This window comes from Suncus etruscus, chromosome 3 (assembly GCF_024139225.1).
Source record: "Suncus etruscus isolate mSunEtr1 chromosome 3, mSunEtr1.pri.cur, whole genome shotgun sequence".
Taxonomy (NCBI): domain Eukaryota; kingdom Metazoa; phylum Chordata; class Mammalia; order Eulipotyphla; family Soricidae; genus Suncus; species Suncus etruscus.
Window position 1 is genome coordinate 52,801,094 of NC_064850.1, and position 26,157 is coordinate 52,827,250.

A 26,157-nucleotide genomic window follows, 5' to 3' on the forward strand; every position below is an offset into this window, starting at 1 on the left:
ATAGAAGAGAGGGTAGGGTGTATGCCTTGCACATGACCAACACAAGTTTGATCCTTGGCATCCCATATGGTCTATTGAGCTACCAGGAACTATTTTTGAGTGCAGAGCCAGGAGTAACCCCTGAGCTCTGCTGGGTATGGAAAAGAAAGAAAACAAAAAATGAAGAAATTCATAGTCTCAATGAATCATCACTATCAAAATTACACATAATGTGGTTTTCAAACCATGATAAAATTTGCTTATAATATGACATTTAGGAGCTGCAATATTTTATTAAAATGTTTTGACTTCTTTTTAAATTTCTTTTAGGTAAAGAGTAAAAAGTACCAAGGTAAATATTTACATTTAGACTTCTTTGCTATTTTCCTGGCTGCTTAATATTGGTGTGTTTGATATGAATTGTGTATAATTGAAGTCAATATGGTGATTAATTTACACAGCTCTTGAAAGTTTTATTAATTTAATGATTAAGTTGGATAATTAGTATATGGTGATGCTGCAGAATTGAGAGGAATGAAATAGAAGCATAGAGAGGAATGAAATAGAAGCATAGTCAGGAGAGAGATAAGGATGAGTTTAATTTTTTTTAAATTTATTTAAACACCTTAAATACATACATGATTGTGTTTGGGTTTCAGTCATGTAAAGAACACCACCCATCACCAGTGCAACATTCCCATCACCAATGTCCCAAGTCTCCCTCCTCCCCACCCGACCCCTGCCTGTACTCTAGACAGGCTCTCCATTTTCCTCATACATTCTCGTTATTAGGACAGTTCAAAATGTAGTTATTTCCCTAACTAAACTCATCACTATTTGTGGTGAGCTTCCTGAGGTGAGCTGGAACTTCCAGCTCTTTTCTCTTTTGTGTCTGAAAATTATTATTACAAGGGTGTCTTTCATTTTTCTTAAAACCCATAGATGAGTGAGACCATTCTGCGTTTTTCTCGGATGAGTTTAATTTTAGAAAGTTTGAATGTTAGAAATGCTAGGCAATGTATCCCATAGTAATGGCAAAAAATGAATTGTTTAATTAGTACATTATATATGTAAGTAAATAACTGCAGGACTAGAGAGAATTAAATTCAACTTGTTCAGCTTTTTCTTTCCACTGACATTTGAAGTGATGACATTTTCTGAGAGAAAAATGCTTCCTAATAGAAAGGACATTGACCAAAAGTCACCCATAGTTCTAAATTGCAGTTGAGGCAAGACATCTCAGCAGTCTGAGCTCAGGCTTTGCATATGGGAAGGGTACACCTACTCCATCCACATAGCACCTTTGGGACTGGCCCCCAACCACAGAGCAAGGAATAGCCCCAAGCATTGCTGAGCATGGGCCAAAAACAGTAAATCGCAATCTGGTTGAAACCAGGCATTTTCCTTAAATGTTGAGCATTTGGAACAGGGAGAGAGCATAGAGGTCTGAGCCTCTTTGTCATTAGAGCAGATCTATGAGCCCCTTCCAGTACTGCCATTGTGGTCTTGGGTGGCCTCCTGACTGTGAGCCCTGATTAGCCAACCACTGGGCTCCATTAAAGAGTTACAGGGAGAGAGGCCTCTGGTTTTTCGAGCACAGCCTACGAGGCCCAGAAAAAGATTTTTTTGAGGGGAGAGGGTACATCCGATGACACTCAGAGGTATTTTATACCTTATTGACATTAAGAACAAGTACATTTTTGGGGAATGGAGAGTCATCCAATGGTACTGTGGGAAATTCTTTAACTTCCCCCACCCCTTGGAGCTCAGAAAATTTTTCATGCTAGGGACAGAATAATTAGACTCGCTAGGAAGGTGTTACTTGGAGCCAGGTGATAACATAGCAGGTAGGGCATTTGTTTGCTTTGCATGTGGCTGACATAGGTTTGATCTCTGGCATCCCATATGGTATCCCAAGCCTGCCAGGAGTAATCCCTGAGCGGTGCCAGGTGTGGCCCAAAAGCCAAAGGGAAAAAAAGGTGTTACATATATAGTAGCTACTGTGTGTATGCTGATTAAATACAGTTCAAAAGTATATCATTTAGTGACCAGCCAATCTCGGTCTCTCTTCCCCCTTCTATTTTTTGTTAAAGTTACAGAAGAGCAAATTTCTGAGAAAGTGAAGAATCTCAAAAAAGAAAATGCAGAACTTGCTCAGGAATTGTCAAATTATGAACAGAAGGTACAATAATCCTCTTGTGTTCCCATTCCCCCATGATGACAGCTTGAACCTACTCTCCTGGCTTACAGTTTGCTAATAATTTTTTGACATTGTTTCCTAAGTAGTCACCTTAGTTATAATGTACTGTTTTTTTCCCCTTTGGGGTCCCTTATTTAGTGAGGCAGCATATTTTGTTTCTGATTTCTGAATATTTCCCTATAGATCAAGGAATCAAAGAAACTTGCTCAAGAGACCAAGAAACATAACGTCATTCTTTCTGATAAAACTGTAAAATATGAGGTAAAAACTTCTCTTTTGGGAATTGCTTTCTAAAATCAAAATAAAAGCAAGAGAATATTACTGTCTTAATTTTTTGTAGGATAAAATCAGGAAACTTGAAGAAAGTAATGAAACTCTGAATAGCACGATTCAAAGTCTTCAAGAAAAGCTAGAGTCTGAACGAATTCAAAATGTCAAGAATCAAGACTTGGTAAGAGTGTTGCTGCCCGAGGAATTTACCCCACCCCCCCCTTTTTTTTTTTTTTGGTTTTTTGGGCCACACCCATTTGACCTCCAGGCTAAAAGCTTAGAAATTGCCTCTGGCTTGGGGCAGACACCTTACCTCTAGCGCCACCTCACCGGCCCCTGAGTTTACTCTTATCTCTCTGCGTTTTCCAGGGCTTTAACTGGAGTAAGTAGAAGTTAGAGATATGAAATCACTTAAATCCCACTTAAATCCATACTGTAGAACTTTTTCTTGGTTGCTTGTTTTAAGACCACACCCATTGATGTTCAGGAATTACTTCTGGCTCTGTACTTAAAAATCACTCCTTCTGGTAGTACTTGAGAGACCATATTAGATGCTATAGTTGAACTCAGGTCAACCATGCACCCTCCCCACTGTGCTATCGCTCCCACTCTGCCATTGTCGTAGACCTTTAAATTCTAACACCACAGATAAAATTTTTATGGGCCTAGGAAGTGTTTTTCCTTAGCCTTGGATAATTTTTATATTATTTAATTCAGCCCTCTGCATTCTGCAGAACAGTTGAGAAACCATAACCCCATTAAATATTCCTACAATATTCATTCATTTTGTTTACTACATTTTATTTAAAATTTTTGATATTGGTTTTGGGCCATACCCAGTGATGCTCAGGGATTACTCCTGGCACTGCTTGGGATCAAGTGGGATTCTGCAGTCAGACCCAAGTTGGCCTCATGCAAAGTAAGCAGCACCTTAACTGCTTTTCTATCTCTCTGGACCCATGGCAAGATAAATATTTTTTAATATTCAAAATCATATTTTATTAGTTTTAATCATACACTTTAATATTTACAAAGTTTATTTGAGCAAGTAAATTTTTAAAGTGACCACCAGAACTTTTTTTGGCACCACTAGGAAAAATTGATTTGAACTTTATTGCTGAAATACTTTTGTTTTTTTCTTTTTATCTGCTCATCACATTTTAACTAGAAAGTTTATTTGTGCTATGAAATATTTATGTTTTCATTATATTACTCTTTTCTCATCTCTTAAGTTGCTCACTCTATCCCTGGGTCAAACCTGCTTCGACATTGGGTGTATGTATCACTAGGTAGTAGGGTGTGTTGTGCTTGTTTCTTTTTAAAAAATGATGTTTAGTGTTTCTTTTGAAATACTAATACTTCCTCTTCCCCCATATGTGGCAGATACTGGAAAACAAAAAATCCTTAAAGAAGTTGAAAGATGTTATTTCAATGAATGCCTCCGAATTGTCAGAGGTAAAGATGCTTCTTTCTTTCTTTTTTTCTTTTTTTTTTTTTGGAGGGGGGCACACCCACCTTTGCTCAGGGGTTATTCTGCACTAAGAAATTTCTCCTGGCAGGCTCAGTAGACTATTTGGGATGCAGGGTATCAAACCTGGGTCAGTGATACAAGGCAAACACACTCACTATTCATTGTGCTATTGCTCTAGCTGCCTATATTTTCTGCAAGATACTAACACTATATCTTAATTTTTTTTCCATGACTAAACATTTGATATATGCTAAAATGCTAAAAAATATTTGATAGAAACCAAGAACTATATTGAGTAACTGGGAAAGTTGAACTTTTTGTATGCTTGTTTGTCTTTAATTTAATGAATACAAATGCTTTGTATTCAGGTTCAAATTGCTCTTAACGAGGCTAAACTTAGGGAAGAAAAGGTGAAATCTGAATGTCACCGGGTTCAAGAAGAAAATGCTAAATTGAAGAAGAAGGAGGAACAGGTAAAGAATAGTTCATTTCCAGTATTATAAATCCTGGTATCTCACTACAAATGAAAAAAAAAATTCAATTTTCTTGACTATATGAACCAGTGAATCAATGCCATGACCTTGAATATCTCTTCTCAGATCCATTTTTTAAGGCAATGCAATTTGCCTGCAGGATTCTATTCTTAGATAGTCTATTCTTAGGTATAAGTTCAAACCACACTACCAATTTAACTGCATTTGTGCAATCTCCATTTGATCTGTTATTTTTTTTTCCTGTATGGTTTCTCGGAACTATCAGTGTTTGACAAAATATTCCTTTGAATAGCTTTAAGAGGGAGCATTGGATTAGTTTTTCAAATAAAAAATATTGGGTGTCTTATATTTTAAAAACAGTATTTATAACCTATTCTTTGAACAGTCTAGACAGTTGAACTTGGAAGACTGGGAAATGTACCCTTTACTCCTTTTGATTGTGAGTTGTGGGATTTTACTCTCATTTTTTGAAGAAGGCACAAATCAGGCTGAAGCCCTGCCAACTCTTCTCTGCACAGTTCTGGGGTGTGTGTCCAGCTCAGAGCCTGGCTCCCTCTGCCTCCTGAGCATTCATGGGATTCTGCTGTCTTGGGTCTAAACCTTGGAGAATAATTGCTTTACATGATCAGTTGCAGCAGGAGATCAAAGAATGGAGCAAATCACATTCCGAGCTGAGTGAGCAAATCAAATCATTTGCACAGTCTCAGAAAGATTTGGAGGTGACTTTCAGTCACCAGGACGATAACATTCATGTAAGTCTTCATGGAGGGCTAATTAATAGGCCTTCTCAAAGAATCTGATTCATTCAGAGGGTGAAGTTGTATTGAATAACTTTTTTTTTTCTTTAGGCTTTGACTAACTGTATTACACAGTTGAACCGACTGGATTGTAAATCTCCAACTCCAGAGAAAGGAAGAAATGAGTCTGAGGAGTTATCGAATGGAGAGGTGGGAGGTAAGAGGAGCCCAGGCTGTCGCACTCTGCTTTTCATTCTTGTTTTAGAGACTGCAGCTAAATCTCCTCTCAGTGCAGTTGTGGGTATCTGTCAGTGGGTTTTCTTTTCTTCTCTGTGCTTGGGGGAGATGTGGGTACCACCATGGTAAACCAGTTATGCCCCTAAACTAAAGGAAAATGAGAAATCAGGCAAAATCTGTTCAAAAGGGAAAGAAAAGGTGATGTAAACTTTTACTTTTTTTTTTTTTTAGGGGACTCTCTTGAGAAGGTGAAGACTCAGATAAAGCAGATGATGGACGTTTCTCGGGTACTGCCTTTTCCCTAGTGAACTTCCACTGCTGGTGAAATGGGTTTTTGTTTTGTTTGGGGCCCACCTAGCACTGTTCAGGTTCTACTCCTGGCTTTGCATCCAGGAATCACTCCTGGTGAGACTAAGGGGACCTGTGTAGTGCCGAGGATTAAACCTGGGTTGGCCATTTCTACGGAAAGCACCCTTCCCCTTGTGCAGTGCTATGACCCCCGGCCCCAGAGCTGGTGAATTCTTCTGTGTTGTTGGTAAGGAACTTCTCTCACGCATCTTTCAGACCCAAACTGCTGTCTCCGTGGTCGAAGAGGACCTGAAACTCTTACAGTTAAAACTCAGAGCTGCCATGTCCACCAAGTCTGACCTGGAAGGTGCGTTGTTTTTGTAATTAAGTGGAGTTGCTTTAGCAGCACAAAGCCTGGTGTCTGGTTTTCCTGCCTTCACTGACCCATCTTAATGAATACACATGCTTAGCAGCTTCTCAAGGCCCCATTTGTGTGCAGAAAACTCGTGAGGGTGCTTTTTCCTTGACAGGCCAAATAAAGGAACTGGAAGGGGATCGCAGCTCTCTGCTGTCAACTAAGTCTGGACTGGAAGATGAATGCAAGATGTTGAGACAGAAGGTGGAGGTTCTGAATGAGCTCTACCAGCAGAAGGAGATGATGCTGCAGAAGTAAGTCCCAGCCACTGTTTTAGCTGACAGTTTTCCTCCTATGGCCACCTCACCCCGCACCACCTTTCATGCCACCTGTCTGAGTGTCTGGGTCATGCAACAGGCTTTGAGCCTGGCCCTTGTTTTCAGCCAATCTTCTAATCTAACTCCAGCGAGCAAACTTCTCAGAACTTTTTTCAAGATTAAGTTCTCTGAGGTGGAGTGAAAGTTAAGACCTTTTTTGTGAATGCATGGGAATCAGAGAACTAGGCTTTTTTAGCCTTGCATGTGGCTGACCTGGGTTCTACTCCCAGCATCCCATATGGTCTTCCAAGCCTGCCAGGAGTGATTTGTGAGCCCAGAGCCAGGAGTAACCCCAGAAGTGCTGCTGGGTATGGCTCAAAAACCAAAATAAATGTTCTCTTACACATCTTCGTTGAGCCAGTGAGTCTGTTAGTGCAGGGCCAGTAGTTGTGTCACTAACATTTTCCTAGGTGGCCAGTATTTAACAGCTACTTGTGAAAATATATTGAGTGTATAGTTATGAAAGAATATGCCAGCCTATTTATTTCTGCTAGTGTTAATCGTTTTTCTTTGACTACAGATCTTTGCTTTTTGTTTCTGATTCATAGAAAATTGAGTTTTAAGCTAAGTCTGTTTTGAAACAACTTGAATCAGAGAAGGAATCAGAGAAAGAAAATAGCATTTTTAGTCACATTACCACTGCAATTCGTTATGGTAGATTCTTGATATTTAACCTGAAGGTTACTGGGTTAAATCTGGTTTCTGGGGGCTGGAGAGATAGCATGGAGATGGGGCGTTTGCCTTTCATGCAGAAGGACAGTGGTTCAAATTCCAGCATCCCCTATGGTCCCCTGTGCCTGCCAGGGGTGATTTCTGAGCATAGAGCCAAGAGTAACCTCTGAGCACCGTAGGGTATGACCCAAAAACGAAACCGAAATCAGGTTTCTGGTGGATAACAGTTATCGCTTAGGGAACACTTTGATTTTTGATTCTCTAGTCAGTGAACATCATTTTTAATTTTTTCCTATTTATCTCAGAATGCACACACACACACACACAAATACTTTGAGCCCCATATTTGGGAAATGTCAGTGTTTTCTACTTAATTACACAGGTCAGTTCTAAAAGTCTCTTACTGGGGTGGAGAGATAGCACAGTGGTAGGGTATTTGCCTTGCACACAGCCGATTCAGGACGGACAGTGGTTTGAATCTCGGCATCCCATATGGTCTTCCCATGCCTCCCAGGAGCGATTTCTGAGCACAGAGCCAGGAGTAACCTGAGCTCTGCCGGGGGTGACCCAAATATAAAAAAAATAAAAATAAAAAAACTTTGATTATCTTTATCATTGTGCCAATTTTGGATTGAAAAAAATCTTCTGTGATAGAAATAAGGGAAGTAATTACCATGGACATAGAAAGAACTGCTTATCCTCTGCATCATTCTAATAAGAAATTAGTACTGGCTTTCCACATTAAAGTCAAGTGAGGTTTCAACACCAAATTTCACACCAAACTTAACTTGTCTGAAGGGTGCAATTTTATTTTATATTTGCTCATTTTTTGTACTAGTGCGTAGAGATATATGAGGAGTTAGGAAATACGGGGCAATTTGCCAGTGGGCCAGAGATTGCTTTTCAGCCCTAATTGACAGGTGTGAATTTCTTCCTCTGGCTTCATTGTAGTGCAGACTATAGGTTTAAGAGAAGGGAGGCGGGGAGGAAATAAATTTAGAGCAGAAGCAATAAGGCAGGTACTGCTGGAACACGAGAAACTCATATGACCGCTGATTGTATCTTGCTTAGGAAGCTGAGCCAAGAAGAGTTCGAACGGCAGGAACGAGAACAGCGACTTTCAGCTGCCGACGAAAAGGCATTCTCGGCTGCAGAGGAAGTAAAGATGTATAAGTGAGTTTAGCTCCTCAAGAGCCAAGGTCTAAGCAGACTTCTATGAACACTCTTGTTTCAGAATCATGTTCACATTGTTCACATTATGGCTCAGCCATAAATGGTTCAGGGACATTGAATACATTTAATTCACAAAAATATAAATATATTTTAAATTAGCAAAACAAAAATAACATATCTCTACACCTAATGCTGGCACGACCCAAAGAGATTTGGTTCCTGCTAACAGTGATTCTGTGTGCAGGGGTGATTTCTGGGTTGTGTTTGTCAAATGATGTAGCCAAAGTCATCGAAAGGTTATACTTTTTGGCTAACCTAGAAGTCATGGCTCTGGGAAATTTTTTATTTTGAGATAATTAAAGTGAGAAAAAAACTTAGAGGAAGAGCTTCAATGGCAGATGATTGGAGAACAGAGTGAAGAAGGGTAAATTCAGCTCTGACTCTCTAGGCATGAAAAAATAAATTGTGTCATATTGCTTCTGACTGGTCACCCCTGGTTGTGCTAGAGGAGTCTATTTCTGGTCCAGGGGTTGCTTGTGGGGGCAGGGGCCGAGAGCTCCACATGGGGTCGGGGTCAAACACTGGACCCCATGTGTAAGCCTGTGCTCCAGCCTTTTGAGCTGACTTCCTTGCCTTAGTATGCATCTTAAGTTAACTTCCTACAACTCATTTTGCATTTGTCAAAGTGAAGTCTGTGAAGCATCCAATTGTCAAAGTAACAAGGTTTAACATCTTACTTAGTTGTGCTCTGATAAAATTGAATTTACTTCTCAGGCAGAGAATTGAAGAGATGGAGGAGGAGTTAACGAAGACTGAGCGCTCATTCAAGAACCAGGTAAGGACTTTGTAAGGTAGCCTATTAGAACATGTCACTCAGTTTAACTTTACTAAAATGCCCCTAGAACCTCTTTCTTTTCTTTTCCTTTTATTGTCTGGGCCCCCTCACTGCCCGGTGTGGTGGGCACTGTCCTGAGCTGCTAGGGTTGCAGAGACCTTGCCAGGGACTGACCTCAGTCACCCTGTGTAGGCTCTTTATGGCAGGGCTGTGGTAGGGCACAGGGTGCCACACACACACACTAACTGCTATTCCTGGCCGTGGCCTGGGGCTGTGCTGTGCTGCCACTGCTTGTCAAAAAGTGGATGCACGAAGGGGCTGGAGTGATAGTGCAGCAGTAGGGTGTTTGCCATGCACTCAGCTGATCCAGGACAGACCTAGGTTCAATTCCTGGTGTCCCGTATGGTACCCCAAGCCAGGAGCAATTTTTGAGCACATAGCCAAGAGTAACCCATGAGTATGGCCCCAAAATCAAAAACAAAGTGGATTTATGAAGTGGGTGCACACTGGTGTATAGCAGCAGAGTGTCTCACACAGCAGACACGTAGCACTTGTGAGGAGAATCGGGCCTCTAGTGGGGTAGGCACTCTAGCCCCCAGGCGACCTCTGAGGTGGTCCCAACAAGTGTCTTTTTAAAATAGTTTCTTTCTATATTTTGGTTATTGGATCACACCCAATAGTGATCAGGGCTCTGTCCTCAAGAATCACTCCTGAAAAAAAAAAAATCATTACTAGTAGTGCTGGGGGGGGGGGGTGTACCATATAGGATGCTGGGGGTTGCCCTCCCTGCTGTATTGACTCCTACAAGTATTTCTTGATAATGCCTTTTTTTTTTTTTTTTTTTTTAATTTCCAGATCGCGACTCATGAGAAGAAAGCCCATGATAATTGGGTAAGATTCTTTTTCTTTTTCCCTCTGGGCATGATCTCTGGGCCTGAGTTTGGATAAGTGCTTACATACAGTGTGTCTATATGGGTGTCCTTTCTCCCCTCACAGCTCAAGGCTCGGGCTGCAGAAAGAGCTATAGCCGAAGAGAAGAGAGAAGCTGCTAACTTGAGATTAAAGTAGGTGCCTTTGATCCGTGCCTTACAGTGGGGCCCTGGAGTTTGCAAAGCTACACTTTCAACCCTCAGCAGGACTTGCTTTTTTGTCCAGTGGTCAAACCTGCCCTTTCTCTCTTATTCTAGACTATTGGAATTGTCCCAGAAGATGACAATGCTGCAAGAGGAGCCTGTGATTGTGAAGCCGATGCCAGGGAGACCCGGCTCACAGAATCCTCCACGGAGAGGTAGGGGCAGCCTGGGCTTCAGGGGAACTGGGCGCTCCCCTGATGTTTGCGATATAGGAGAGGGAAGGGCTGTGAGCAGTGACAGCCTCTGTGTGCTGTGTGGCCTGCAGGTCCCCTGAGCCAGAATGGCTCCTTCGGCCCCTCTCCTGTGAGCACCGGGGACTGCTCGCCGCCTCCCCCAACGACTGACCCGCCCACCAGGCCGCTCTTGGCCACTGCACTGGGACGCAGGGAGGTGCCCCATAGTGAATTTGGTGAGTGTGAGAAGAACTGCCAGGAGTTTTTCTTTCCTTTCTGTTGGAGGTTGGGGCTCTTCCCAATTTAGGGCAAGACTCTCAGGGAAGTGCTCAGGAGGTCTGGGAACATCAGCTGGGCCACTGGTTCAGTGCAGAATTCCCTCTGCATCGCCCCTTCCCCTTACTTGAGCACATGCTCAGCTTGTACCCTAATCATGATACTACCTTCTGATCCCCAGAATTCTAGTGTATCTTGGTGCATTGCTTACTCAAAAATCTGCTTTACTAATGAGATTTAGTAAGAAATACAGAAGTTCTAATTTTTGGCTTTTTACTATGCTGTATAACATTAGATTTCTGGCATTCTTTAACATTCTAAAAGTAGCCTTGAAAGGGCCAGAGTGATAGTACAGTACAATGGGTAAGATGCTTGCTTTGTTTGCATCCCATATGATCTCTTCAGCACCCTGTCAAGAGTGATTCCTGAGCTCAGAACTGGGTGTAACCCCTGGTCACTATAAGTGCTCCCCAAAATAAACTCCCCCAAATAAGAAGAGTAGCCTTGGACTTTGATGTTGCAGCATTGCATTCATCTCTTGTCACTACAATCGGAAATGCTCCTTCCTAACCCTGAATGTCTCAGAACCCACTGCAAGTCCTGTTCCTTAGAGCTGAGAAGAATCAGTCCATGCTAGTGTGTCAGATCTTGAGCTTGAAATGCTGAGTGCCACTGTCCTTGTGAGCCTTGACTGCACTTCAATTTCACAACCTTGTGCATGGATTATCATTTTATTTTCCCTTGTCTCTACTGAGATGCCCTGGGTGATGTGGGTCTTGGTAGTCCAAGCCAATGCCTAGAGGTTTGGGGAATCTGGAAGGCTTGGATCAGCATGGCCTGTGGAACCGTGGAACCCACCCACCTGTTGGGGCTTGCATGAGCAGAGCCAGGATGGCCAAGGAAACTTTCAGCAGGGGCTTGTTTCTCTTCTCAAAGCTGAGGCAGGTTGGGAGTCTAAGCAGCTCTATGGCCTGCCTCCCACAGATGCAGCTGGACCTGGACCCAATGCAGCCCCAATGATGAACAGCAGCTCCAGGGGCTCATCCCCTAGCAGGTCGCTGGAAGATGCCAAGGTAAAGTCCCTGCCTCTGGGTCTTCGTGGGGGCATTTTCTGTAACGTCCTGACCTTTGGGTTGTGTTCTTTTTCCTCTCTGCACCATCTCATTCACTTGTTTCTGAAAAGCCAAATGTCCCCCTGGAATCGGCCGCTCCCACAGGCCCCAGTATTCCGCCTCTGACTGAACATCCCGAGGCTGTGAGTACCAAGAGGCATGGGGCTGCCTGGTCTTTGCCTTGGTGTATTTCTGCAAAGACACATAGGAGTGTGTGCGCTGTCTCAAAGCTTTTAACCACACAGTGGCTGAACCTCACCATGGCCTCTGATGCAGGCATTGCTGGGGGGTTTAGCTCTGCTTCCATGGCTTCTACCTCCTTCCCTGTTTGGATTGGACTAACCAGTTAGCATGTGAGTAGTGTCGTACTGTGTGACATGCTGAGTGCTGTGAGGCAGGCAGATCATCCCACCTTGCCTGGTTTCTAATTTTTATATCTATCTGACCTTGCTGAGAATGCTTTAGTTGTACACACAGAAAATCCTATTTTGAGTCTTAATTCAAAAGTGTAGCTTGCTTGGAAGAGAATGTTAGCTGGGAGTGAAACCGTGAACGCAGCATTGGTGCAGTTGTTGTTGGCATCTCTGACACTTGCCTACAATATAGCTCTACATACACAAATGCATGTTTGTTCCTTGGATAGTAGAAGAGCTCAAAGTTTTCTTACTGTAAGTCAGAGGAGAAATCCAAGTCTTTCTAATGTCCTACCCTGTTTCCCCTGTGAAGGCTGTTAATGTTGCTCAGGATGAGAGAACAGTCTGTCAAGCTGGTTTGGGGACCTGTCTCTCTAGAGAACATCTTCAGAGAGGGGCCCAGTACATACTTGCCACCCTCTTTTCTGGAAACAAACCTGCAAACAAATCAATGAAGAGCCGAGTGTTAATATTGTGGGTTGGGTGCTTGTCTTGTACACATCTGACCTAGGTTCAATCTTTAGCATCCCATCCTAACCTCCTAGGAGTGATCCCTGAGCAACGCCAGGTGTAGCCCAGAACCAGAAACGTTCCCAACCCCCAGATTAATTTAGTGCCTGGAAAGCTTCCTCTTTGAGCAAGCAAGCAGGACCAAGCCCCAGCCTCTGTTCAGCCTCCACCAAAGCCCCAGGCAGCATTGTTTCCTTGGGGATGGCTTTTTTGTCTGACAGCAGCTGTTTCCTTGGGGATGGCTTTTTTGTCTGACAGCAGCGTGGAGGATAACTGAGGCCCATTTGAAGTGAGGGAGAGATTCCTTTGTGGGGGGCTGGCCTCAGAGTTGGACCCAGTGTGAGCCCTGGCTGGGCCTTCTTCATGCATGTGGAGGGTTCCCACAGACTCCCTCACAGACTCAGTGCCGAGAGTTGGTGCTGGTATAAGGAGGAAGGCCACTTAGTGCTGCTTCCCTCCCTTTTCAGGGTGAGGAGCACATTTGGCAGGAAGTTTGGGGTGGCCCCACGGACAGATCCATATGTATAGTTTGGGCCCCTCTTTGGAGCTTAGTGCCAGCTCTTCTCTTTATACATTCCCTAAAAGGATGATGGGAAGACTCTGCCCTCATAACTTGACATTTCTGTGATGTGGGGACCACTTTCCAGCTTTGTGCTCTGGAAACCGTGTGGTATCAGGCTTTGAACCTAAACTATTGTTTTGCAGACTTACGATGCAACCTGTTGTACCATTTCTAACCTAGCTCTTTCTCTGGAGATTCATAGAAAAGTGGAGTTTTGTCCACGCTGGTTCTGTTCGTTGAACAGGCGCTGGAGAGCGTTGCTTCAGACATCAGCTGTGGTTGCTGCTGCTGCTGCTCTTTCTCCTAACAAAGCATTTCAAGCACTGGATTTATTTCTCTGCAGGTCAATATGGCCATAAAAGGGCCCCCACCGTTCCCGGGGATGCCTATCCTGGGAGGGCCTATGGCAGGCCCCCCACCACCACCTATGCGGTACGGACCTCCACCTCAGCTCGGCAGACCTTTCGGACCTCGGCCCATGCCTCCTATTCCGCCACCTTTTGGTATGATACTGGAGATGCTGCTGATTGGTTGGGAAAATATGTTCAACCGTGTTATTTTTGCCAGAGAAATCTTCAAAACTGCTGTGCTGTGGGCAAGGCCTGCCAAGGACATGTCCCTCTTCCCTCTAGTTTCTCCAGACTTTCTTAAGTGCACATCTTCCCACTCTCCCACTTGCCAAGCCAGGCGCTTTCTAGGTCAGGAAATGGGGGCTGGCCACTTCTCCTTGAGCACCAGCAGCCCTAACTGCAGAGCTCAGGTGTCCTGGAGCACACCTGCAGATTGGAGCTTCAGGTGCCTGTCAGTCCAGGCATGGGGGCTCTTGCCAGGGGACACAGAAGGAACCAAGAAGAGATGGGTTCCCAGGCCATCTCCGTGGACAGGCCAAGGGGAGTTTTATGGGCCTTCCACCCCAGAGTTTCCTGGGGTCCACATCTGCCTCATTTCTGTCCTTTAGCACCAGTGATTACAGGCAGGGTCATGTGGTGAGAAGGACCCCGGACAGGCCACACTGAACCTCACTAAGGGTGTTATTGCAGCACCCCCAAGTCCCCACAAATGTGATCAGAGATAAACATGCCCAGCACCTGCACTTAGTCCTGCTCCCCATGTGCAGGTGTATTCATGTGACTTCTTCTCTTTCCAGGTCCTCCTCTTCGCCCACCACCACTGGGCATTCGAGATTACCCCCCAGGAGTCCCTCCTGGAATGCGGGATCCACCCTACGACCCTCGGGAATTCATGCCTGGACACGCACCGTTTAGACCTTTAGGGCCACTGGGCCCACGAGAGTACTTTATTCCTGGTCCCCGATTACTGCCTCCGCCCCATGGGCCCCTGGATTATCCACCTCCGCCCCATGGGCCCCAGGATTATCCACCTCCGCCCCATGGGTCCCAGGATCATCCACCTCTGCCCCCTGGGCCCCAAGATCCTCCAGCCTCGTCTGCTGCTAGAGACTTGCCACCTTCTGGTTCTCGAGAAGAGCCTCCCTGTGTGGCTCAGGGCGGCAGCCCAACCTCTGCACAGGCCCGGAGACGGAGTCCGTAAACGTAAACCATGACAATAACCTCGACCTGGCACATCTACCACAAAGGATTTTGTTGGCTTTAAAATCTATCTATAGGGTTGGGGTCTAAGATACAGTGGGGACTTACATACAACCTGGGTTCAATCTGGATCCCATATAGCTCCCGAGCCCGCCAGGCATGGCCCCAACCCCACCCCACCCCCCAAAAAAATCTAAAGGGGTGATTTAAAAAGGTTGGTTTTTAAAAATATGCTGCTCTAGCAGTGTGCATTTTTGAGCCAAACATTGAAAAAAATTTTCCTGTTAATAAAATTATCTTGTAAGCCGGAGCCTCCTTACAAGTTTGAAATGTGCAATAAAGAATACCTGTGTTTTAGTGGATGTAGCATATATAACTGCTAAGTGATTTATGAGTGTCATGAAAATATGAACATTTCCTGTGGAAATGCTATAAGGACATGTATTTCCATTCTATTTTTTAGTGTACAACAGTTGAATACAGAGTAATGGTGTTTATAAGCTTGATTTTTTAAAAAAATACTTGGTCACAAAGACTGTTACACTTAAAATGTTTACTAAAGACCACTAAAGATTATATTCCTCTCCCTAACATTCTTTGTAGTAATAGTTCATAAACACTTTTGGTTACTACTGTTTCCCAAGTGTCCGTTGATTCATTGATTTTTTTGAGACTTGTCCCATTTGGAAACAAAAGTTCCGGTGCCAAAACCGGGGGTGGTGACTTGAAGCTAAGGAGGTTCAACCTGAAAAGTCACCTATGGAAGCCACGAGTGACCTTTGTCTTCAGAGAAGCTGCAGGTCTGTCTGCACCTCATCAGCACATGGCTTCACAGTGGATTTTCTCATGTAGCGAATAGAAGTAAGGGTTTCTCTGAGACAGATGGTAGAGCAGGGAGTGAACTCCCTTGCATGTAGCCCACCCAGTTCATATGTTGCCCCAATAAATCTTGAGCTCCACTGGTGGTGGCCCCCAACTAAAATACTGCCAGGAAAAAAAGTGCTATCAGAAAGAATGGTAATAGGATCCTAAATACCCTACAGCTGAACTCAACTTTTTGGGAGGTTATTTTTGGGTTACACCCAGTTATTCTTTGTTCTGCCCTTGGTTCACTCCTGGTGGTCTCGGGACCATAGGAGCTGCTGGGGATTGAACCCAGATTACCGACAAGATGAATGTTTTACCTACTGTACTTTGCTTCTCTGGGACTGAACTCATTTCTTTTTGTTGGGAGAGTGCAAAATGATTGGATATTAGCATTTAAAGATCAATAAACTTAAAGGACCTAGGGTTGCACCTCAGTCCCGTAATCATATCCACCCTTAACCAGCTCATCACTAAATTACAGAAATGAGCACATTTAAGCTGATGATTACGAGCCTTCCAGAGCAGTTTTAAAGTCGAAGTGCCAGGGCTCAAACCAGGCATCACACCTGTCCTGACAATCCCACTAGTTTGAGGTCAGCATTTCTCAAATGGGAGCATAATGGTACCTCTGGGGCTGTGGTGATGGGCTCAAGATAATTTCAATTTTGTTCTTGTTTTGGGGTCAAACTGGCTCAGAAATTAGTCCTGGCTGGTGGTGCTTGGTGAACAATATGGGAAGGCAGATAGGTACTATCTTCTCTAGCCACCATGGCTTATTTTTAGATGTAAAATAACCTGAAAATGTCAGTTTTCAGGATACAAAATATCAAGGTATTTTCTAGCTTTTATGGGGTCAGTGCTGGGTTCCTGTGGTACTTAGGACTTGGAGCAGGGTGGAGGGCTACTTCCACCAGTAATGGGGCCTTTTGGTAGACAGTTGTATTGGGTGCTGGTGACAACTGGGTTATGATTTATAGACAAATGCAAGAAAGGTAAACATGAGCCAGAACGATAACATAAGGCAGGACATTTGTCTTGCACATGGCTGACCAGTTTCGATCCGACATATGGTACACCCCAAACATGGCTAGGAATGATTCCTGAGCAGAACCATGAATAACCCTTGAATGCCACCAGGTGTATTCTGAATGCGACCTCATTTTCGCATCAAAGCTCTTTTTTTTTCTCTCTATACTGAAACGGTTTGTTTTTGGGTCACACCTGGCAGTGCTCAGGGGTTACTCCTGCTCTATGCTCAGAAATTGCCCCCGGCAGGCATATGGGATTCGAACCACCGTCCTTCTGCATGCAAGGCAAACGGCTTACTGCTGTGCTTTCTCTCCAGCCCCAATATACTGAAATGTTTCATGTGCTCACAGAGTGAGAAGTTCCAATCTTGCAATCTTGGGCTTAGCAATTCTGCGCCTGCTGTGGGGGACCCTCCAGACTCCCTGCAGGGTATCCATGAGCTGCTAGCAGGCCAGAAGCTTGGCCATGCCAGTACACACTGCCTAGGGAGTCACCACCTTTGCCGGCTAACTTCCGGGGCTTAGAAACATCATGGAGGTGAGGCAAAATTTCAACCTGGAAAATGTCCTTGGTGGGACCAGAATGACTTGAGCACAGCTGATCCGGGTTCAAGCTTGGCATTCCACATGGCCTCCTGAGCACTACCAGAAGTAATTCTTGAGAACAGTAACCCCTGAGCACTGCCAGGTACACCACCAAATGCCTAGTTATTTTGGTTGCTTGTTCAGGAGCTAATTAGGGGGTTACAATGGAACACAGGAGCTTGGGGGCATCCCATATATTGTTTCAAAGACTTGTGAAAAAAAGACAAGAGTGTCATTTTTTGCTACATTTTAATATGTTTGTTTTTTCAGGGATAATTTTTCCAGTGGGTGGAATGCTCCCAAATATAGGGTACTGAGTACTTCACAGGGCACAGATCTGCCAGGCACCCTAAGAAACATGACATGGGGGAAACACGGTTCTTGCCTCTGAAGGAACTTGAGGCTGAAGTCTTAAAAGCTAAGAGCTTGTCAGCCAGGAAGTGACTTAAGGCAGTCTTCATCCCCCTTGGAGCTATTATGGACAGGATCATTTGGGAACTTGGTCAAGATCACCAAGACTAGATTTGGCTGAAAATTCTTTTGAGGCTCCAAGTTTGATACAAAGAAAACTGACCTTATTTGCAATGTAGAGTCAAGGTGAAACCTCAAGGGCAGGAAAGAACTAAAAGGACTTCTCTGTGTGCTATCTTCTAAAAGTCAACAGAGAATGGGAGGCATTACTATACTCACTTAAAACTAGGCCAAGGCCTGGCACTGCCTTCATGCCTAGCACTGGTCACTTAAGAGAGCGAATAACATGAGCTCTCCGCCTTCCCCAACTGAAGCCCACCCTAAATCAATGAGGTGAGAACTAAAAGTTTTATTTATGCCCCATTAAAATAAGTCATGTCATCATAATAATCCAATGACTTGTGCATTTCCATATGGATGAAAGTCAGTCTATCTAAATAGGAAATAAATGATAAGCCTATCTACCTATATAAAAAAAATAAAGTATCTCCAGGTTTTGCATCCTCGTCGCAAGAAGAGGTATGCAGGGGTAAAGTTTCACAATCAGTTGTCAGGAAAACAGCATATCCCTGCAAAATCTCCTTAGCATCTGACCCAAATTACTCTTGACTTACTCGATTTAGGAAAACAATCTCAACCCAGCTAGAAATTGGTAATTATTGTGAGGTGGGGGCCATCATTGACCCTGGGATCCATAATCCGGAAGAATGATGATGTGAGCTAGAACAGTTCAATGGATGCGACCAAAGATATACTATACTTGAGGTCAGAAAAACAATCAGGTCATCTGGAAAAACTGCAGCTAGAACCTGGGATCATGCCCATGGGGCTCCTCATCTGGCCAAGGCACACATTGGAACACAGCAGGGAAACAGGTCTGGGGAGACAAGTGGGAAGGGGAGGGGGCCCTCAACTTTTCACACCCATTTTCTTGGGCAGCGAAATTGGTTCAATTCTTCAAGCTGCTTCATGTTGTCCCATCTGCTTCAACCACAAGTTAGACTAGACAGTCACTCAAGAACCAAAAAAAGCAAATGGGAGTAGGAGTGAAGAGATGTGTAAACTTGAGTACATTCTTATTGCTGACATTAGTTTGCAAATGAGCACAGACTGCCTGCAACAGTCCTTGCAGACCGAGGCAGGGGTAGTGGCGAGTCAGACAAGAGACTATCAATTGCACATTGAATAGAAAAGTTAGGGAAAAAAATCCCAAAATCTGCAATAGGCCTGTCTCTGATGGTGTCTTTGATGTCAGTCAGCCATGTGTTGGCATCAGCCATGTGTTGGGATCTAAATTCTGACTGACGAATTAGCGGGTGTACAGGCCTGTTGGTCAATGCAAGGCCACAGTTCTGGTGGTTTCTACCAAGTGGTTGGGTTCACAGCGGTTCCAGCTACCCATAACAGGGTCACTCCTTGTGCAAAGTCTGGTGGAGGTGGAGATAAAGTGGCTTCTTTGTCAACAGTTGCAACTTCTTTCTTTTAAAGTCAGTGGGCTTCTTGTACCTGGAAGCACAAGACACAGAGTTAGTTGGCCCATTACTCAGGCATGACCTGGAAGACATGTAAGTCATATGCCACACCCCTGCGTGATGCTTACAGCTCGATTACCATCGGGCCTGGTTTAATCTCATCCATCTCCATAAAGGCAAAACACTTGGTGCTAGTAAATCTCTTCTTGGGCTTGTAGTGTTTGAATTCAAAAAAAATGGCAGCACCTAAGGTGGGAAGAGGAATCCAGAGAATCAGTCGGAAGGTGAGCAATTGTGTTTTTTTTTTTTTGGGGGGGGGGGGGGTAGAGGTCGGGGAGTGGCGGGAAGTCTCGGATCTCCCAAAGTGCAGGACCAAGCAAGAGGTAGAGTGTGCAAGGCAAGCACCCACAGTCCCCAAATTCATTATTTGGGGTGGCATACCTGGTCACGCTCAGGGGGTTACTCCTGGCTCTGCACTCAGAAATTGTTCCCTAGTAGGCTCAGGGGATCATATGGGATACCAGGGATCCAACCTGGGTTTGTTCCAGGTTTGTGTGCAAGGCAAACATCCTACTGTTGTGCTATCCCTTTGACTCCCCAAATTCTATTTTATTGAAATCAAAACATCATATGACTTTTATGTTTGCCATGGGTCCCTGGGAACTGTGGCTCTTGCCAGTGCCAAACCTTTCGTTAACTTTTCCACGTGTTTCTGGAGCTCAATGCCCACGTTGAAATGCACGTATGTGTCTTCTTTCCGGGAAGCCACAGGCGTGTCCTGCACAGGAGTCAGATCTATGCCATTCAGATCTAAAGAAGGAAAGACATCTCTGCTTAGACATGTTCAGACTTGCAGAGCCAGGAACTGTCAATGAGCTGCAGAGGGTCGAGTGTCCAGGAACCCTCAGGGAGGAAGCAGCAGTTCTTTGTGTGGGCAGCTCCCAAGGAGCTCTGAAGAAGTCTGCTGACCCAGACGGAGACCAAGTTCCAGACAGGAGCTCTTGACACATTTGTCTATGGCCCCAGGACTGAGTTCAGATGGACCTTCAGAGTACTGAGTTCCCTGAAGGCCTGATCCCTCCCTTCTGGAGGCCTTTCCTCCTTTACTGAGGGACTTAACGGTCTGCCACAGGGAGCTGGGATGGAGAACCTGGGGCTCTGCCCAGAAAGCCAAATGCCTTGGGTAAGTGGGGGTTAGTTTTTATGTATTGGTTACCTGGTGATGCTCAAGGCTTACTCCTGGCTCTGCACTCAAGAATCTCTCCTGTGGTGCTTAGGGGACAATTGGGATGCCAGGGATCGAACCCAAGTAAGCAAGCACCCTGCTCGATGAACTACAGCTATATATAGCCCAGGTGGATGAAATGTTTTGAGAGGCAACTCCCGACAGTGTGGAGGGACCTGGGGCTAAGCCCCTAGGCAATATGAATCTGAAGAACTATGAAGGTCTGCAGTGCAAATCCAGAGCCTCCAGCAGTGAGATCTGAGCTCTAACATTGGAATCATCTCCCGGAACTGGAGGGATCTGTTTGCTGCCTGCTTCCAGTGGATTAATTTTCCTTTAGAAATCGTGATCTCTAAAGATCATTTGTTTCATTGGCTCTGTGACAGAATTTTAAGACTAAAGACACCTGCGAAGAGCTTTAGTCGAGCTTAGAAATTTCGCTTTTCTGCACCGAAATGTCCCAAGGCAGTGATGGGTTAAGGAGAATGTGTGTGTGGTCCAGGGTTACTCCCCAGTACCACGAAATCCCCCAACTGACACTAGGTGCTGCCCTGGAGTTCCCGAGCCCGACCAGGGTGGCCAAGAGCATTCCTGACTCTGCAGGGCCTGGGCAGCACCATGTCCTCAGGCCCCTAAAACCAACCAAAGTGTCCCAAACAAGAAAGATCATTCTAGACTTTAGACGAAGGTCTTTACCCTTGACACTGACAGTGATGTAGGGGTCGATACACTGGCCCGCATCTTTCAAGCCGATCTTCTCGATGCGGATGGTGAGCAGCGTCATGCCGGGCTCTGACGGTAACCTCGGTAGCAAAGTGCCTGTGAGTGAAGAAACAACTCTATGAGGGAGACCTGCTGGCTCTTATAAACATTGAGGGCACTGGGAAGGCACCATCTATTTTACAGCCTCCAAACTGCCACACACTTGACATCATGCGAAAGACATGAAAAGCATGTACTTCCCCATCTTTAATTCCACTTGAGGGCAGAAATGTTCATAAACTCAGGTGGCGTCAGAATCCAACTGGCTCCTAGAAGCCATGACCACATGACTGAAATATATGTGATATAGGCATATAGGCACAAGAGAGATCTTCACGCAGGCTCAGAATCCAAACTAAAGCATGTAGTATGACAGATAAAGCTTATAAATATTTGATGCATCATGTGAAAATTTCGGTGCTTGAATCCATGAACAAGCCTCTTGTAAAAACTGACCAAGGAGAATTCTACATATATATACTTCACAGTTTCCTTTCTTCAACCTATTTTGTATCTAGGTCAGAATTATTTACATTGAGAATCAAACAAACTTCATGTACAACTATTGCTTTAAATCTTTCTCAATCCTTTTTTTAAAAAATAGAAAACCCGGGACCAGAGTGGAAGCACAGTGATAGGGTGTTTGCCTGGCATGCGGCTGACCAGGACAGTTGTGGGTTCGATCCTAGGCATCCCATATGATCCCCCAAGCCAGGAGCAATTTTCTGAGCACAGAGCCAGGAGTAACCCCTGAGAGTCGCTGGGTGTAGCCAAAAACCAAAACAAAACAAAACAAATGGCCAGAGAGATAGCACAGCAGTGGGGCATTTTCCTTGCATGTGGCCAACCCAGGAGACATTGGTTCAATTCCTGGCATCCCATGTGGTCCCATGAGCCTGCCAGGGGCGATTTCTGAGCAAAGATCCAGGAGTAACCCTTGAGTACTGCCAGGCATGACCCCCTCACCAAAAAAAAAAAAAAAAAGATTTCATTTTTGGGGGCCAGAGCAATGACATAGTGGTAGGGCATTTGCCTTGCACGCAGCTGACCCAAGACTGACTGCAGTTCGAGTCCACAGAGTCCCAGATGGTCCCCCAAGCCAGAGCGATTTCTGAGCGCATAGCCAGGAGTAACCTGAGCATCATCAGGTGTGCCCCCCCCCCCAAAAAAAACCCACCCAGAACCACACCAGAACATTTCTTGCTGAGGAAAATAAAAGAATCAATGATGAAATCAACCATTCTATTCTAGTTTATTCATGAATCAAATAAATATATGCCTCAAAATATCATGCAAGCAAATTTTTGTTTTACCCCTACAGAAAGTATCACAAACCACAGGTATGTATTCAGAAAATGCTCTGGTTGACATTCTTCAAGTTTTACCCAACTATCTGGTGTCCTATTTGAAGAGTACGAACCAACGGCTACATTCCAGATACATGCCACGTAACCTGCTGAGGAAATTGCTTTCAAATAAAATCAAATTGGTACAAGAACAATCAGGGGTTTAAGAAAATCCAATAACTAATGAGGGAGGATGAATTTCACATATCAAAACTGCAACCTCATAATAAGACTGGAGAAATCATCGTGGCTATGTACACAGTTTTCTAATTGAGAAAATAGGAGACCACCACATAAGAATGCAGAAATGGAGGAAAACCCTTAAGTCTCATTAATAGGTAACTGGTCAAGAAAATTGTCAGAAACAGAAGTAGAATTTGGTTCTTCAATAGGCGAAGATAATCTGGTGGTGTCAATGTTCCGTATTGCCCATTTTCCTTATCATAGAAAACCAAGTCTTCGCTAGTGAGACTTGCCAAATACAGTTTTGAGCTAATGATAAGTTAGAATAAAAAACCAAAACAAAGCACTCAGTATAGCCATCAATGACATTTTAAACATTAAGTTTTTTTTTTTTTTAAACATTAAGTTTTAATTTTACTTTGTCACATGATGTAGGGATCTTAACAAGTCTTTTGGCTGTATTTTTAACCTGTTTTTAATATTCATTTTTCTTTAGTATTAAAGATAAAAGGTGTTAATTTACTCTCTGCCTATTTCTCTACAATGTGTTAAATGGTAAACTCTAACATATATAGTTAAAAAAAAAGCAGTAAGAGACAGTTTGCAGTTTACTGAATAAACAGAAACCAAGTATCCATGGAACCACCTATGAAACCGATTTCTAGGTCAGAAAACTGAAACATTATCCCAGAGGCAACTTTCTGTCCCCACCCAATGTTCTTCCTGATCATGCTTCTTGATCCCAGCTTTAAAGAATAATAGGTTCCCCCACATAAAAATATTTTACCTGCTGTTGAGCTTCATGCAAGCTGTTATTAACAGCTGCTAGTTGTCCCTTTCTATTTGTTTTTGGAGTTACAGCCAAATAGTGCTTGAGGTCTTTGCCAAAGGTGTGCTGGAGTCCACCACATCAATCTAGGCTCCAAGCATGCAAAAGAACACCCAGACCACTGTGCTCTCTCTCCAGCCCCTGCAGCCTGCTCATCGTGATGACAGTGCTGCTTTAGAAGTGGGCCAGTTAATGTACTCCTTCTTTTGTTGATGGAAACTTGAGTGCTTCTTTGGATATTATTACCAAGTTTATTTGGATATTGTTAGGATACTTCTAATAAACATCCTTCCTGTTACACATATTTTGATAAACATGGGCATAGATTTCTGGATGTTTGAAATTCTGGACCAAGAAGAACTAATTTTGATTTTTTTTTTTGTTTGGGGGCCACATCCAGTGACGTTCAGGGGTTACACCTAGATCTGCACACAGGAATTAATCCTAGTGGGCTGGGGAACTATATGGGATGCCAGATATCAAACCTGCAAGGCTGGCATCCTATATGCTGTACTATCTCTCTGTCCCAGAAGTTATTTATATTGTTTTGGGGTCCACAACTGAGATGCTCATAGGGGCCCAATCCCAGCCCTGTACCCAAAGGTAGCCCTGGTCACACCTGGTATTGAATGAGAGCCTCCTGCACCAGAGCCTGCCTCCAGTCTGCTGTGCTCTCTCTGGCCCAGGATGAGGAACTTCTGAGCTCTGTGGAACGTTACCACCAGGATAGCTATGGAAAAAAAGCTAATTTCAAGTGGATCAACTCCGTTCTGCTTCTAGGGCAGTTCCCACTGCTCCAAATCCTTCAAGGCACTGGGGACTTGGAGTAGGAAGGAGAGTCACACTGTTTCAATGTGCAATTTATTTCTCCAAAGACTAGTGTCCTTTCCTGATGAGTTTGTTCTAACAGCAAGAGTTGGTTTCTTTTTGTCTTTTCTTTCTTTTTTTAAGTATTGGTTTCTGTTTGCTTGCTTTTACTTTTGTTTTGGAGTCACAGCTGGTCATACTCAAGGCTTAATCCTGACTGTGCATGGAACATTTTAGGATGGAACCGGGGTCAGCTGTGTGAAAGGCAAGTGCCCTCTCCACTGTCCTATGTATCTAGCCCAACCTCAATTTTTTTTTTTTGGGGGGGGCACACCTGGCAGTGTTCAGGGGTTACTCCTGGCAGGCTTGGGGGACCATTTTCTGGTAATCAAACCCAGGCTGGCCATGTGCAAGGCAAAAGCCCCACCACCACCACCACCACCACTGTGCTATTGCTCTGCCCTCAACATCACCTCAGTTTTTGTGTAGGAAAGTTCATCTCTTTCCCCTGATCTTTAGGAGTGACACTTTAGGTCTCCACTGTTTCCACGTACGTCTTTTAAGACTTTCCTGAGGGAACATGGTCTTTCATGGTAGGGAAGCTTTCATGGGGCGAGGGGTATCACACGCACAGTCACTTCTCATTCCTGGGGGAAATAAAGACACCTAGGGAAACCTGTATCCCTCTTCTCTGGACTCTGCCACATTCTTGTCCTCTTCATTGGTTTGTAGCTGGTGGTAAGACTAAGTGCGGAGGCATGCAACTCCCACGGTAGGCACTGAACCTGGAGGCAGACCTGGGGGGAGAATCCTGATCCCCAAAAGCTATCTTCCAGTTATGTGATAAAACAACTGAAGATTGAAGATTGGCACATGCCCAAGACACGTCTGATCCTCTGGTCTTAGGCGAGACCTTTAACTGAGTTTGGAAGGAGGCTCCACCCCAGAGCCCCATCCACTTCTCGAACCATCACCCACCCTAGCCGCCCCGTGCCTAATGACCCACACCCACCGGGGACTCTTGCAGGCATGGAACCTGGAGAACCTGCTCCGGCTCCACCCTCCTCTTCATCTTCTTCCAACTCCAAATTCTCTTCTTCTCCAGGAGCTAAAATCCTTCTGCGTGAGAGAGGGCAGAGGCATGAACAGAAGAAAACCAGATAGGAGAGTCACAAAGCAATCCCGTCCCCCATGCTCTGCTGACTTATCCAAGTGTCTACACCATGATCAGTGATAGTAGATCAATACACCAATAATAACACTAATGTTAAGTTAAAAAAAATGCAGCAGTAACTGAAATACAGGTGAGAGAAAAGACAAACTGGCACTTATTGGTTTTACCTTAGGGGGACAGGCTGAACATCAAATGGGAATTCTTTATTATAGGTAAGAATATTCTTTAGGACTGGAAATAGAAAGAGAAATAAACATGAATTCTTCAGATATCCCAAATTTACCCGGCATGCGCTCACTGTGAATCAACTTCACTAAGCATTTTCTTTTGCTCACTTTGGAGCCACATTTGGCAGTGCTCAGGGATCAGGACTAACAGCACTCAGGGGGACTATCTGGGGCACAAGGGATTGAACTTGGGTCAGCTACATACATTATCTTTCCAGCCCCTCAATAAGCATTTTGCTGTTGTTTTGGGGGCCACATGTGGCAATGCTCAGGAGTTCCTCCTGGCTCTGCACTCAGGAATCACTCCTGGCAGTGCTCAGTGGACTACATGAAGACAGTGGTTGAACCTAGGTCAGTTGCATGC

The 26,157-nt window shown here is 44.4% G+C and overlaps 2 protein-coding genes across 3 annotated transcripts in view; one reads left to right on the top strand and one right to left on the bottom strand.

The window, feature by feature from the left end:
- MIA3 (MIA SH3 domain ER export factor 3) overlaps window positions 1–15,454 on the top strand; it is a 45,136-nt gene extending 29,682 nt beyond the window's left edge. For both annotated transcript variants that reach the window (XM_049770251.1, XM_049770252.1), the window contains 20 exons: window positions 310–331; window positions 2,073–2,161; window positions 2,363–2,440; window positions 2,520–2,630; window positions 3,833–3,904; window positions 4,289–4,393; window positions 5,044–5,166; window positions 5,263–5,368; window positions 5,620–5,675; window positions 5,953–6,043; window positions 6,207–6,345; window positions 8,152–8,253; window positions 9,028–9,088; window positions 9,944–9,979; window positions 10,085–10,152; window positions 10,276–10,376; window positions 10,487–10,630; window positions 11,655–11,743; window positions 13,611–13,770; window positions 14,415–15,454. In XM_049770251.1, coding sequence (XP_049626208.1) covers window positions 310–331; window positions 2,073–2,161; window positions 2,363–2,440; window positions 2,520–2,630; window positions 3,833–3,904; window positions 4,289–4,393; window positions 5,044–5,166; window positions 5,263–5,368; window positions 5,620–5,675; window positions 5,953–6,043; window positions 6,207–6,345; window positions 8,152–8,253; window positions 9,028–9,088; window positions 9,944–9,979; window positions 10,085–10,152; window positions 10,276–10,376; window positions 10,487–10,630; window positions 11,655–11,743; window positions 13,611–13,770; window positions 14,415–14,818 — 2,157 coding nt within the window. In that variant the 3' untranslated portion in view covers window positions 14,819–15,454. The remainder of the gene's footprint in view (window positions 1–309; window positions 332–2,072; window positions 2,162–2,362; window positions 2,441–2,519; window positions 2,631–3,832; window positions 3,905–4,288; window positions 4,394–5,043; window positions 5,167–5,262; window positions 5,369–5,619; window positions 5,676–5,952; window positions 6,044–6,206; window positions 6,346–8,151; window positions 8,254–9,027; window positions 9,089–9,943; window positions 9,980–10,084; window positions 10,153–10,275; window positions 10,377–10,486; window positions 10,631–11,654; window positions 11,744–13,610; window positions 13,771–14,414) is intronic.
- Window positions 15,455–19,046: 3,592 nt separating this feature from the next.
- AIDA (axin interactor, dorsalization associated) overlaps window positions 19,047–26,157 on the bottom strand; it is a 40,517-nt gene continuing 33,406 nt past the window's right edge. The window contains exons 5-10 of the mRNA XM_049770260.1: window positions 25,734–25,797; window positions 25,405–25,511; window positions 21,162–21,284; window positions 19,928–20,050; window positions 19,369–19,486; window positions 19,047–19,274 (exon numbers count right to left, since the gene is read on the bottom strand). Of these exons, the coding sequence (XP_049626217.1) occupies window positions 19,178–19,274; window positions 19,369–19,486; window positions 19,928–20,050; window positions 21,162–21,284; window positions 25,405–25,511; window positions 25,734–25,797 (632 nt within the window). The 3' untranslated portion in view covers window positions 19,047–19,177. The remainder of the gene's footprint in view (window positions 19,275–19,368; window positions 19,487–19,927; window positions 20,051–21,161; window positions 21,285–25,404; window positions 25,512–25,733; window positions 25,798–26,157) is intronic.